The 14,634-nt window shown below is 45.9% G+C and overlaps 1 protein-coding gene across 5 annotated transcripts in view; it reads right to left on the reverse strand.

The window, feature by feature from the left end:
• Positions 1-787: 787 nt before the first annotated feature.
• LOC147701275 (uncharacterized) overlaps positions 788-14,634 on the reverse strand; it is a 208,684-nt gene continuing 194,837 nt past the window's right edge. For all 5 annotated transcript variants that reach the window (XM_086930007.1, XM_086930010.1, XM_086930008.1 and 2 more), the window contains one exon: positions 788-1,063. In XM_086930007.1, the coding sequence (XP_086786133.1) occupies positions 1,036-1,063 (28 nt within the window). In that variant the 3' untranslated portion in view covers positions 788-1,035. The remainder of the gene's footprint in view (positions 1,064-14,634) is intronic.

Consider the following 14,634-nt stretch of genomic DNA (forward strand, 5'->3'; position numbering starts at 1 on the left):
CCCAGGCTAGGCTAGAACAACCACGTCCTTGTGTTCCACTGTACCTTGTAAATAAATATGTTGCATTTTTTATGTAGGCTGAGTTCGAAGGGGGAGGAGGGGTTAAGTGAGGGTAGTTAGTTTCAGATTTTAACTACGGCAACTGAAAAGGGCTATCTTGATACATATAGAATAGTAACAAGGGATCATTACAAAGGATTGGCTTCTAAGATCTTTGGGAACTTGAGGTATATAATGATGCAGTAAGATGTAAATGATTGAGGAAATGTGCTCCCTAATCAAATGCTGATCATTTGTGAGCGGAGATGAAGCCAATAGAGTTGTTTCAGGACCAGGGAAATGAGCTCAAGCTTTCTGAATCCATGGTGAGGCAAGCCTTTGAACCTAAAGGAACTGACTAAGATTTAGGTTAGCTGGATAGGACACACATTGCATGAAGAAGATATTTGGGGTAGACACATTTCCTGGTACAATGTATAGTTTTCACATTTTGTTATTTGCTTGCTGTGTGCTCCCATGGCAAAAGTGGTGGCCCAGTGTTCACAGTGAGGGGGGAGAGGGGTTACCCGAGCCCCACCAACCAACTTTGTGGTTGTTGATGGTTTTGAAAAGTGGCTATTGTTCTATTAGCTAGACTGACATGCTCCTGGTAGAGAAGGAACATGGGGCGGAGATACTGAACAAGTTACCTACACAGTGGAGGGATTACACAGGCACTTGGATGTTCACATGGAAAAACTTATAGGAATCTTCTATCTTCCAACTAAAGAAAAGAGAACACACTAGAAACATCTCTCAATTTTATTTTAAAGAATTATAATTTGCTAATAAATGGAATTCAACTGCAGTACCATGGGGAAAAAGTACTTTCAAAATTTCCTGTGCTGTTATGTTGTATTTTACAAGTGCCCAAGAATTTATAAATGTGCAGGACGTTGAATCAAGCATCCCGATATCTGCTTCCCCGTATGCCTGGACTTGGTTCGCTGTTGTTGTCTTTGGGTAGCAGGAACACCAAAATGAGTCATGATTTCTTTACAGGCGAGTCACATGATCGTACGCCCTGTGATAAAAATAATGAAAGCAAAATGGGTGAGCGACAATGCCACAGTGGTTGCAAAAGTCCAGAGTGCCTGATGTGTTCGTTCACAGATTTCTATAGGAATCTTCCCTATTTTAAACTGCAGTGGGTTGTTTAGGTTAAGCCTGCAGGCAGAAGCATGTGCTGTTGCTTGGCAACCTATTGAATCTTTACAAAAAAAACATTAAAAATTGGCTTTTAGCCCATTATCATTCGTTGGCATCATTTATTTATTTATTATTTATTTTATAGTATTTGTAAGGCGCACAGCTACCCACAAAGGGTTTCCCGGCGCCGAAGAAGAGGATCACAAGCCCAGCTAGCTAGAGAGAGAGTCCAAGGGTACTTAAATGTCAAACAACATCACTCTTCTTTGCTGCTTACTAATTCCGCAGAGCATGCAATGCATCAATCCCTTGGCTTTGTGTGGAGCATGGACCAAGAACAGATTGATGTACCTTAATGAGTGTCTGTCCACTGTGCTCAAGGTACCATTTCATTTTTTGTTGTTGCATTTTTCAATAGTGCAAACTAACTGAACCATTTTACATGAGCACCAGTTATATTACACTAGAACACACCACATATTTTTTAGGGTAGGGAATGGAAGATTAAGTGATTTTCCCAGAATCACAGGATGTTGAGGTGACTCCGAATTTCAACATTGTCCCTTAGTTCTACAGTCAGCACCTTCGGCACTTACATCACATCCTTTCTCCAAGTGTTGTGGATTCCTTTGCCACAACACTTCACATCAGCATCAAACGAGCAATACCTTCAATGCATCAATATTGCTAGTAAAAGCAGATTAATTTACAAACGTAATGCGATCTACCATCCAACAAGAAACGACCCACCGTTCATTGCACAAATCATGGAAGTCATCACAACCAACGCTGATTATCAAGCTACCCAGATCTTCCTTGGGGACTTCAACCTGCACTGGAATTAATTAAGTGATATGGACTGAGCAGCTTTGAAACCTTTCTATCAGACCTCGAGCTGACCCAAATTTGTGACAGTCCTACACACAATAAGGGTGAGACCTTGGACTTAACCACTGAGAAAATGGAAAACATTCAACTAGAATCTATCATCCCTGTGGCTGGACAGACCGTCACCATATCACCTTCCTCCTCACAGATACTATGAGTTCTAAAAAGGCTCAACCAAAGAAACCTGAACAAAAGAAAATAAGTTAAGGGAACTTAAAACCTTATTGATCTCACTGCCTTCAGTAACAACATCCTGTCTCCCCAGGTGGACATAGTAGATGTCCACGACCTCACAGATCACTACAATACTTCCAAATTGAACATCCTAGACTCAATTGCGCACTTATGACTAAAAAGAATGTCCACTAAAGACGCTAAGCCCTGGTTCAATGACAGCCTTAACGCCGAAAGACACAATCTGAGACTAGCTGGACAAGCTTGGAGATTATCACTGTCCACTGACCACCTAAAATGGGAAACAATCAATACAATGCAGTCATTACAACGCACTACATTTAGAATGCAGTCATTACAACGCAACTGCCTTTACAACTCATGTCTCTACAATGCATGCCATTACAACACATTATAAGGTAAGTAATGAGGAATAGTAATTGTTATCTCTACACTATCCAACACTTACCCTACTGTTGCACTCACTGGAGTGGGAATAGTAATTTTTACCCCTGCACTATCCAACACTTACTCTACTGTTGCACTCACTGGAGTGGGAATTGTAATTTTTACCCCAACAATATACAACACTTACCCTACTGTTGCACTCACTGGAGTGGGAAAAGTAATTTTTACCCCTGCTCTATCCAACACTTACCCTACTGTTGCATTCACTGGAGTGGGAATAGTAATTTTTACCCCTACACTATCCAACAATTACCCTACAGTTGCCCTAAAAGTATTATGCATTGTAATGGTATGCGTTGTAATGGAATGCGTTGTAAATGTCGTTTCTAAAAATGCGTTGTGATGGCATGCGTTGTAAAATCATGCATTGTAATGGATGCAGTGATGTAAAAACCGTGTTGTAAAGGCATGCGTTGTGATTGTTTGCGTTGTAACGTGTCCTGTTCCCTATAACGCTTAAGGTCAGTGAAGAACCGCTACAATAAACTAATCAGAAATGCGAAATCTAATTAGATCTAGCTAGAAACCGTCCTTAAAACATTTTGAACTTGTCAAACAACAATAGAATCATCAACCTAATCCTTCTTAAATGGGTCCAATATGCATCCAAACTGTGAGGATTTTGCCTCCTTCTTCTTGGGAAAAACAGAAAAGATGGAAAAGGATCAGTGGTAAGCAAGAGAGTTCCTGACGGTTGTCCCACAGATCAACCTGCCTCCTTCACGGATAGCTGAGCCTGCAGGTTTCCCAGAGCACACACCTAAAAACAATGCTTCTTGGCAGAAATTCACATCCTTCAACGACATTCACAACTTTTTTACAGCGTTGAAACCTTCAAACAACTTAATCGTCCTGTTACAGAGCTAGTAAAAGCCTCGCTTCACCAATGCACTATCTCGGACTGCCTAAAAGTAGGGCAGGTAACCTCCATCCTGAATAAACCAACTGCAGATGGCTTAGACCTTAACAACTTCCGCCCAATCTCCAACATTCCCACTTTGGCAAAGCTCCTTGAAAAATGTGTCCAGGTTCAACTTTGCAACCACATAAAACAATTCCAACGTTTAGAGCAATTCCAATCCGGCTTTTGTCATGGCCACAGCACTGAATCAGCGCTCACGCACATAGTGGACGACATGCTAAAAATCTGGATCAGACTGAATCTTTCTAGACTTATCGTCTGCCTTCGAATAGTTAAACACGGCAGTATACTAGATTTACTTGAACAAAGAATGGGGTTTTCAGGGCAGCCGCGCCTCCTGCAGGTAAGAGCAGTGGGCCGGGTCGAGGGGGATTTCAACAGACGACGATGAGGGAAAATGATTTATTTATTTATTTTTCCCTCGTCATTGTCTGTCGAATTCCCCCTCACTTGGCCCCACTGTGTTAATATTCCTGTTCTGCAGATTTATACTAACCAGACCAGTGGTCCAAGTGGGGGGGAAAAATAGGGGAACTGCGGGTGGAGAATCAGAGGGCGGGAATAACCCAAGGATTGGATAAGTGGGCAGAGCCAGAGGTGTGGCCAGAATGCACAACCATCCAAATTGTTAGTATGCTTTTGGCATTTCACTGCCCAGTTTAATCAACCAATGAATACACGATTATTTAAGGTTATAATGAGTTAATTACATTAAAATACATTAAGAAAGTGGGATATGTTAATGTTAAGGTTAATGGGGGTACTTTTATAGCGCACAGCTACTCCGAAGAGTGTCCCGGCGCTGAAGATAATCACGGACCCAGAGTGGAAGGGTCCGTGATTATGAAGCAGAATGGAATAAGTTATTGCGTGAAAAGCAGGGTCTTCAGATCCTTCCTGAATGCCAGCAGATTGGTGTTGGATCTGAGTGACAGAGGAAGAGCGTTCCATAGCCGGGGGCGAGATGTTTAAAGGAACGCCCCCCGCAGCGTGCACGTCGGATCACCGGGGTGACCGCCCTGGCCTGGGTCGAGGATTGCAGAGATCTAGAAGGCAAAAAGAAGCTGGTCCGTTTCCGAAGATAACAGGCACCTGTACCATGAAGGGCTTTGAAGGCAATGGTCAGGGCTTTAAAAGTGATCCGCTTTTTAATGGGCAACCAGTTAAGGGTTCTGAGAAGATCACTGGCCCTGGCTCTCCTAGTAAGGCCAAAGATGGCCCGGGCCGCAGAGTTTTGCACAACCTGGAGACGCGCCAGGAGGAAGTCCGGAAGGCCTAGGTACAGTACGTTGGAATAGTCCAGGCGAGAGCCTATCAGGGCCTGTACCGTGATCTTTCTATGCTCTAAAGATAAGAGCGGCAGAAACTTCCTCAGCATCTTCAGGATCGCAAAACATTTGCCGGCCAGACCAGACACCTGGGCCCTGAAAGAGAGGCTGTTGTCAATCTGGATACCCAGATTTTAGCAGCCCCAGAATCGCTGGCAGAAGGGAACATGGCAGTAGGCCACCATTCCTTCCATCTGGGGTCCGCGGGGCAGCCGAAGAAGAGCACTTCGGACTTATCGGAGTTGCACTTGAGGCTGTTACGACTAAACCAGTCAAACACATCCTCAAGGCAACCCAAGCATTAGATGCTTCTAATCACAGAATGTTCTAAGTATGACAAAATGTGGAAGCACAAGCCATTTGTCTCCTAGACCAGGAGTTTCTGTTATCAGCACTTCTCCCTTTTTCCACAACAGCAGTTCAAACATGAATGGCAAAATATCCTAGTTTGCAAATGTTTTCTATATAATTATGGATCTGCCATATTTTCCTCATAATGCAAAGTCTGCTGCAGGATCTGACCATTTAAACTAATAAACAGTTTATAGCTCAATCGTATCAAAGTTTAAAATATTAGAAAATATACTGCATTATGCTGCAGCCTTTATTTAATACATAGTTTAGTCAACACTGCGGCATAATTTTGTCCTCCTTGGCTGCATAATTAATTCCAGTGGCACCACAGCAGGCAGCACATGTTAAAAGTGCATGTGAACGAAGCAGAGAGATTGTGAAGTTTGCGAAATTAGTTTGGTGTGCGTGCAAATCCTACATTGCCAGTCCCTGGTGAGCTGAGGCCAATAGAGGGACCAATGGGTTAGGCGGATGGGCCGGCTTTAGCGCTGGTGGAGCCTTGATCAACAATGTTTATTGGTGCCCCCCCAATGACTCCTTCTGCCACTGATTCCCTCACTACCACTCTTTAACCCCTTGGCTGCTGGGGTAATTTTCCTGCTGTGCTGGGGGGCAGGGGGGGGGCGCGCACAGCGCCTCGGTGCTCATGACAAGCTCAGCACATCATGAGCTGCAGTGCTCCTGTGCTCATGACGAGCTGAACTCGTCACGGCCACACCCGTTTCAATAGAACGTTCAGCACAGCAGGGGAATTATCCCAGCGTGCGAGCGTTCTAATGGCCATGACTCAGCTCGTCATGAGCACCGGAGCACTGTAGCTCATGACGAGCTGAGCTCGTCATGAGCATGCAAGGGGTTAACAGTGCCCCTCAAGTCTCAATAACTACACTCTCTCTCATATGCATTTAATTTGATTTACAGCACCGCTCATACCATTGTAGGGTGTCAGAGCACTTTACATCACACACATTACACAGAGACAATCAATATGTGTGTATATCACTGTATAAAAAATGTTCCATAAGACTAAGGACTGTAAGGTGTAGGAGTAAAATTACAATCATACTAGTAGGCTGTATAGTTTTATAGTGATTCGTCTGGCGAAACACAAACTCATAATTTAAAACGTAATACCATGGTTGGGGGTTCTCTTTATTAATCAGAATTGATGTCTATCTAAAAGAACACTCCTTGCAACATTAGGATAATGAAAGACTAGGTGAAAAACAAAACACTGTAATTTCTACCTTGCAGTTTGTATGCAGCTCTTAGATGAAAGTTAATAGCTTACTGTTCTATGTTAGGATTTTAACTTATAAACTGCAAGTAACAAAAGGATCTCTCTGACAAAAGCAGTAGCCCACTGACCTATTAATAATATGTGCACTTTGTGAGCTACATGGTACATGTTCTTTGTAGCAGGCACATTAACCCTCTGAGCTACCTTTCCATGAGTCAAAACTTCCACTAGACAAAACTCTGATCTTTCTAGGAAGAACATTAATCACCCGAGTAATCATGACATTTTTATTGTTGCCGAAAATTGCCGGAGGCCATGACAGAGGCAGCATGTGCTTTTAAAACCACAATATACTTTACCAGAACAGCCTCCTTCACCTTGTGCGGCCCCTGCTATCTGTTTTTCTTTTGAACACTAGATCCGCGGTCAAGCATCATCATGAACTATTTGTTCTGCTTGACACGCATAAGCCAGATCTTCTGTTTCTCACAGAGACCTGGTTTTGCCCGGACTCTCTGCCAATCCTATTAGCCGCCCTCCCCTCTTCTTACTATGCCCTCCGCGCTGACCGTCCGGCTGGGAAGGCTGGCGGTGGCGTTGCCTTGATTGTCCGCTCTGGACTCCATTTTCAGCTACTATCAGCTCCCCCCATCACAGCGGTCGACTATTTAGTCGTTCGCTCTGCCTCCTTCCTAACACCTCTGACGTTCTTGCTCATGTATCGCCCTCTACAACAAATCCCGCACTTTCTTCCCGCCGTCCAAGACCTGTTGGCTACCCTGGCCGTGAACAATTCTTCTATCCTAGTGCTAGGTGATTTTAACTTTTGGCCCTCCGACCCTGCTGAAGACCTTTTATCCATAGAGTTCTCGGAATCTCTTTGCTCTCTTAACTTTTCGTCTCTTGTTCACACCCCTACCCATATCCACGGTCACACCCTGGACCAGGTTTGGTCGCTCAATTGTCCTGTTTCTTCTCCTGTTGTTTCCCCATGTGCCTGGTCTGATCACTTCTTAATTTCTTTTTTCTTGCTCCCCAGTTTCGCTAAGAAACCTCCTCTCCCTAGGAATACCTGGGCACGCAATTGGGACCACGTTGACATGACATCCCTCTGCTCCTCTCTCAGTCTCCAGCCCCAACCTTCAAGATCTTTCCTCCTCTTCCCAAGCGGACACTATAAACAAATGGCTCGCTAGAGGCTGCGACCAAGTGGCCCCCCTAAGGCGAGTCACTGCTAGGCGTGCCAACGACGCAAACAGGTGGTTTAGCGCCGAACTTAAGGAGAAAAAACTGGCAGTACGGCAGGCAGAGCGCGCCTGGAGACGCGCCTACTGTCCTACTCTCAAGCTACAATACACCACACTTCTTAATCAATATAAGAAGTCCATTCTCTCTGCCAAGACCGACTATTTCTCCTCAAAAATCCTGTCCGCTGGAAACCAATCGAGAGAAATCTTTACAAGATTGTCCTGGAGTGGAGAAGTGTGACTCAATGGTTAGAGCGGCAGACCCTGATGCAGAGGTCTAGCCCGGGACCAGGGTTCAATTCCCCACCTCGGCGGGTCTTGGGCTCAAAATTCCACGGACCTGATAATTCTCGCCTCTGTGCCTATTCCAATCATGGAGTCCCACTCTGGGCAATAGCTTGCTTAATCTCCACAATGGCCCCCACAACGCTAAGGATGCCTGGCCTCCACCTTGGGGGGTGCCCAGGAGTGGGCGCCTCACAGGGAAAGCCAGGATGGGTTCCACAGCGGTATTCGCACAAGCTCCTTGAGACCCTTGCGGGTGAGTAGTGCGCTATACAAGTATCAATTTACATTTACAATTTTGCAGGACCTGGCCTTCTCGGACAGAGTCACCCTCAAACCCTCCCCTTCCCAGGCCCTCTGCGACTCTCTCAACAACTATTTCATGGAGAAAATCATAACTATCAAGTCCAACATCCCTCCCCCTCTTTTTCGAATCCTCAGCCCTCGCCCGCCCGGTCGTACCTTGACCACATTCCCCCTTTGACCAGAGAGACGTTCCTGTCCCTCCTCTTAAGGGTAAAATCAGGCTCCCCATCTGACATCTGCCCTGCACATATCTTAAGAAAAATCTATCTGGCTTGTCCTTCGCCCCCCTCACCTTCCTCAATAACTCCCTTGCTCAAGGCATTGTCCCACAACTTCACAAATCCATGACAATAATCCCCATTTTAAAGAAGCCCGGTGCAGACCCCTCTTCACTTGTAAACTATCGCCCCATTTCCCTCCTACCTTTCCTTGGAAAAATATTGGAACGCCACGTCACCAAAGTGCTCAGCACCTTCGCTGAGGAGAATGGCTGTTTAGCCTCCCGCCAGGCTGGTTTCCGCCCTGCGCACTCCACCAAGTCCGTAGTTCTCTGTTTTGGACAATCTCAGTGAGGGAATAGACACCAACCAACCCCAAGCTTTGGTCCTTCTTGATTTATCCGCCGCCTTTGACACGGTTGACCACTCCACCCTCCTTTCCCGTGTCAGGCGGCTGGCATCAGGGGAACCGCTTTAGTTTGGCTCTCTTCCTTCCTGACGGATTGCACTCAGGCCGTCCACCTGGCTGATTTCTCTGCACCTTCCCGTAAGGTTCAATGTGGGGTTCCACAAGGGTCTTCTTTGTCCCCCCTTCTGTTTAATTTGTACATTTCTCTTCTTATTTTTGCACTATAGCAGATGGAGGTCACGATCTACAACTACGCTGACGACCTCCAGCTTATTTTTAATGTATCCTCTTCCCCAGAGTCCACTCACAACTTTCAATCTGTTATGATTTTTATCAGGGACTGGATGAACCACAACCACTTGAAGCTAAACCCTGATAAAAGCAAGTTGGTTTTGACAGGTGGCTGCTCCAGTCCCTGGAACTCTTTGTTTTGGCCTTCCTCTTTGGGCCTTCCTCCTTCTCCCTCCTCTTCTGTCAAGACTTTAGGGATAAAATTAAACACTCAACTCACCTTGCACTCCCAGATTAGTTCAGTTGTTTCATCTTGTTTCCTCACTCTCCGCACCATCCGAAAGATTTCCCGCTTCTTTTCTCTTTCCGCCCTTAAACTTATTCTTTCAGCCATGGTCATCTCCCGCCTCGACTACGGCAATGCTCTGTACACCGGTGTCCCCGCATACAACCATCGGCGACTTCAGCTTGTTCAAAACCAGGCTGCCCGACTTGTTTACAACCTCCCCAAGTCTCACCACGTCACCCCCTGCTCAAAGCATTGCATTGGATGCCCATCCGGGACCGCGCCCTTTTCAAGATGAGCTGCATCCCTGCCTTCATTACTTCTGAAATTAAGGCCTACCTCCCCAGTAGAGAGCTGCGCTCCTCCTCGCAATCTCTACTGTCTGTCCCTTGCTTCAGGAAGAAGAAGTTGGGAGGCGTGAAATTCTCCACTCTAGCCCCTGCCTTTTGGAACACCCTTCTCCCTCCCCTCAGGTCCTTCTCTCACTACCTGGAGTTCCGAAAAGCTTTCCCACACTAGCGGCCTACCCCCCTCTCGCCCTCTGGTCCGCATCCTTAGCGCCAAGAAACCGCCTGGTAGTCGTGCGCTTTATAAATATTTAAATTTCAATTTAATTTCAATTTCAATAATGCCTCCACCCAAAGTCAGCACCTGGTGTATTCACACTGGTTGCACCGCGCTAGAGCTGGCCCTTCCCAAGGGTCCTGCGACCTCAGTGACAGAGTCACTGTTGTTCTAGGGGGTGCTGCTTCATAGGCCTGCACGTAAGACTGGAGGTGAACTTCAGTATGTATTGTGGTGGACAAGCCTAGAAGGTTAACTTAAACTTGTCATGCTAGGGTCCACCTGCTGGTGCCAAGACACCAGGGCTTCTAAGTTCTTCCGAAGCCTTCTAAGGTCTAGCACGGGAATGTGCTACCTCAGGGGGAGTGGTCTGGGGGACTGGTCATTAAGGCTGAACCTGGTTCCCTAGATCCAAAGTCAGCAGCTCTGACCACAGTGCCACATCGTCTCCCCCACTGAGCACCATACTGCCCCACTGAGAATATCTCCCACTGCCCATTCAGAAGTCAGTGAGCGCTTTTGCCTGAAAAGTTATGGACATGACTACAGGGCCCTGAATGGACCCATTTCAATGTCCATTGCTTATATTCTTAGAAAACGTAAGTAGTATGGTAAAAAGACCACATTCCTGAACGCAGAGCCGCAGTACACATTTTGTTTTCCAATCCATGTATTGCAGTACCTCCAGGATTGGTGCACTAGTTCCAAGCCCGGGCAAAACAAAAGACAAGAAAACAAAAATAGCGCTGCACTAGCAAACTCTGTAAAAGTGGCGCTAATGTGTTGGGTGTGAATAAAATCAATCTGGCCAGTTTGCTACCACTCTGTCTTACTTTATTTATTTTTCATAGTTTTAACCTTTTATTCCCGATGCTTACTTTGGAATTAAAATGTCAAAAGAATACGACACTTCCAGGAAATGTGGTTTTCTTTTTTGGATCCATTTCACAGGGAAGCAAATAAAAGAAAGGAGAGGAAAGCGAGCGAGAGCCCCTTCTTGAAGTAACAGTTTTCAGTTAGAGTGGAACTGCTAGACAGAAAGAGAGGGAAGAAAAAAAGAGTGAGGGGGCAGCTGAAGCGGCAGAGCACAAGTGGACAGGGCCTTTGTCTTCTCTGGGCAAGAAGAAAAAGACAGAGTCCTGTTACTTCTCTGCCGTCCTGCCATAACAAACGCCAGGAACGCCGAGCTTTATTTATAGGCGATGGAGGTTTCTTGCGTCCTGGGACGCATTTTCAAAATAAATAGGTAGGGGGACGGAATCTTTGGAATTTAAGAAGTAGGGGCACGCCGTGTCCTACCGATCCCGCCCACTTTGACCACTGGACCAGACCCGTAAACTTCCTCTGTAAAAGTCAATGAATTTACAGGTAAGCTGCATGGGCTCGATGCATATTTATGTTTGTTTTAAGTTTCAAGCCACCTTCACACATTCTTCGGCCGCAAAGTGGATAGGGGTTGTTACCTATCTTCTCCTCGTGATATTTGCCTTTTGCTGCATAAAGCATGTTCACATAGGATTTTTCTGTCAGTTTATGGCTGCTTGACTATTGTTCATGCCTTCAGAACAGCCGTACCACCACCCCCTTTACTGTGGGCTTTGAGACTGCAGCTGAACTCCAGAGTCAGCCTTACAAACAGGGCTGGACTGGGAACGGCAAGACAGCACTGGAAATTACGGCGCACTGGGGAGTCGGTGGCTGTTGAGAAACATAACAGTGCTCTGGAGCTTTTGTTACTGGGGGCCGATATTGCTGATTAAACTGACTCCTAGTAACAACAAGCTGTTACCCTACTTAGCGATACGTACTGTAAAGAGTGCTGTCATGTTCAATGGCCGCAGGGAGGATGAGGAGCTGCTGCTTTGGGGGCCTGGACAAATCCAGCATGGAAAGGGGGGAAGAGTGCGGTGTGAAAGTACCGCAGCTGCTGCACGCAAGCCAGGATTTAAAGGAGCAGGCACTTAAAAAATGTGAAGTATGTGCCATTAATTATATTAAACGGCGGACGCATACAAAAACAAACATAATTAAATTATTATAAAAATGCAACGGAGTGTGTATAAACTTGCATTATGACGAGTGCGTGCTGATTGTGTATAATCAACAGTGCGACACTCGTGCCGTCCTCCGTGCTAATTATGTATGCAAGTGAGCATGCTGGGCTGCAAAAAAACTAAAAGGAGTTCCCCTCAGACACAATTAAAACATGAAAGCGAAGGAAAACTGTGGTCAGGCAGTGCTGCTTCCGGATAAAATGGCAGTGACTTATGGAATGCACAGCCAACCATAAACCTCCTAAGAAGAGCAATTCCACAGTTAAAAAATGGCAAGCGGCAAGAGAAAGTACCCGGGACTTTCACCCCTGATACTGATTACTTGAAGTCTCGGAGAGACAGCGCATGCGCGCTGCCAAGCCGAGACCTAAAAATGAACACAAAAGAAAGATACACATAAACAAAAATCTGAAGAAATACATTTGTGAGCACAGTTGCCCTCAGCTCAGTGACCCGTGTTGGAGAGTTGACCAGGACGCTGCATTATTATTTCAGTCTCCCACAAGTACCCTGGTACTCGCATCATATTGTCTCCTTCCTTATCAATGAAAAAATTAAATTTAACTCACTGCAACCCTCTAAGCCCAAAGTCTGGAAAAGGGACATGAAAAAACTCAACCCAAACTCATTACCGCCTAACAGCTGCAATCTACTACTTCCCCCGTCTGGCGCTACGGACGTTCAACTCCTGACTGACCACTATCTAAATGCTATGTCCACAATAATCAATGAGGCTGCACCCATGCAACTGAAAAGAGTCTCGTCCAAGATCTCCAATCCATGGTATGACGGGAGCCTCAATGAGGATAGACGGGCCATGCGAATGGCAGAGCGCACTTGGAGGTCAGACCCCTCTACACTGCACCTAGAAAGACTGAAGAAGCAGAGAAATGCCTACTTCAGGAAAATAAAACGCTCGAAAAGAGACTTTTTCAGCCTCCAGCTCGCCCAAGCGAAAAACCGCCCAAGGAAATTGTTTGAGTTAATCAGAACACAATCCAAAGAACAACCCCAGACAATCAGCACCATGGGCATTACACCTTCCTGTGAAGAATTCTCTGCTTTCTTTAACCAAAAAAGCGACAACATAAGAAGCGATCTCCTCAATGACGCAATCCTTTACTCCAACCCCCAACTCACAGCAGCGCCTGTACCAAAGAACAATGCTACATGGTCATCCTTTAGCACCTACTCCGAAGAAGAAATTGGCAGACTGCTCAGCACCCTGAAACCATCCAATCACCTCACTGACCCTCTTCCTGCTAACGCTGTAAAAGACTTTACCCCTTTGCTCCTCCCACTCTGGACTAAAATCATCAATAGCTCTCTTCAACAAGGATCCATCCCTGATGCCCTTAAAGTCGGACAAGTCACACCTCTACTAAAAAAAACAACAGCAGACCCCACTGATCTAAACAACTACCGCCCTATTACAAACATTCCCACCCTCGCCAAACTGTTGGAAAAATGCGTACAGCTACAACTGACTAAACACATAGACAAGTTTGATCTCCTCAACGCTCATCAATCAGGCTTCCGTGCAGGGCACAGTACCGAAACAGCCATGACGCACATAGTGGACGACGCCCTCCAAATCCTAGACCAAAACGATATCTGCCTCCTCATCCTTCTGGATCTCTCCTCAGCATTCGATACAGTTAAACATGAGAATTTACTCGAACTGTTAAACACAAGAATGGGCATCTCAGGGACTGTTCTCAAGTGGTTCACCTCCTTTCTACACAACCGCTCACAAAGATTCAAAAGCAACAACCTGATGTCCTCTCCGGTACCTGTATCACTAGGCGTCCCACAAGGATCCTCCCTCTCCCCTACACTGTTCAACCTAGTTATGGAACCTCTCACTACTTTGCTACAGACATCCAATGTTCACTTCCACATGTATGCCGACGACACCCAACTCTATCTCAAAATACAATCCCCCAAGGACATCATGCTTCTGAACACCACGATCAGAAACACCCAGTCCTGGCTTGCAGAGAATCACCTCAAACTCAATGCCCTGAAGACTGAGTTCCTCCTGATCTCTCCTCCCGCAAAAATCTCCACGGCTCAAACATGGCTCAAGCAGTTAACAGCTTTAAATGTACAACCTACCGTCGTAGACTCAGCAAAATCCTTAGGCATAACACTTGATGCCAATCTCAACATGCAGCAGCACATCAGCAAGGCAACCAAAGGAGCGAACTTCCAAATCAATACCTTGAGGAAACTTAAAGCCTTCCTTCCAGCCAAAGACCTCCAAACTGCAGTACAATCTATAGTCATCCCGCACATAGAATACGGAGGCACCGCCCTCTGCGGGCTCCCACTAACAACTACGGCACCCCTTAGAGCGTCCCTTAACGCTGCAACGAGACTCATCACTGGCTCAAAAAAACACTCGCATATTTCCCCTGACTTTAAATCCCTGAACTGGCTGCCTTTCGAAGCCAGAATACATCTGAAAAT

The sequence above is a fragment of the Lissotriton vulgaris genome, chromosome 7, assembly GCF_964263255.1.
Source record: "Lissotriton vulgaris chromosome 7, aLisVul1.2, whole genome shotgun sequence".
NCBI lineage: Eukaryota > Metazoa > Chordata > Amphibia > Caudata > Salamandridae > Lissotriton > Lissotriton vulgaris.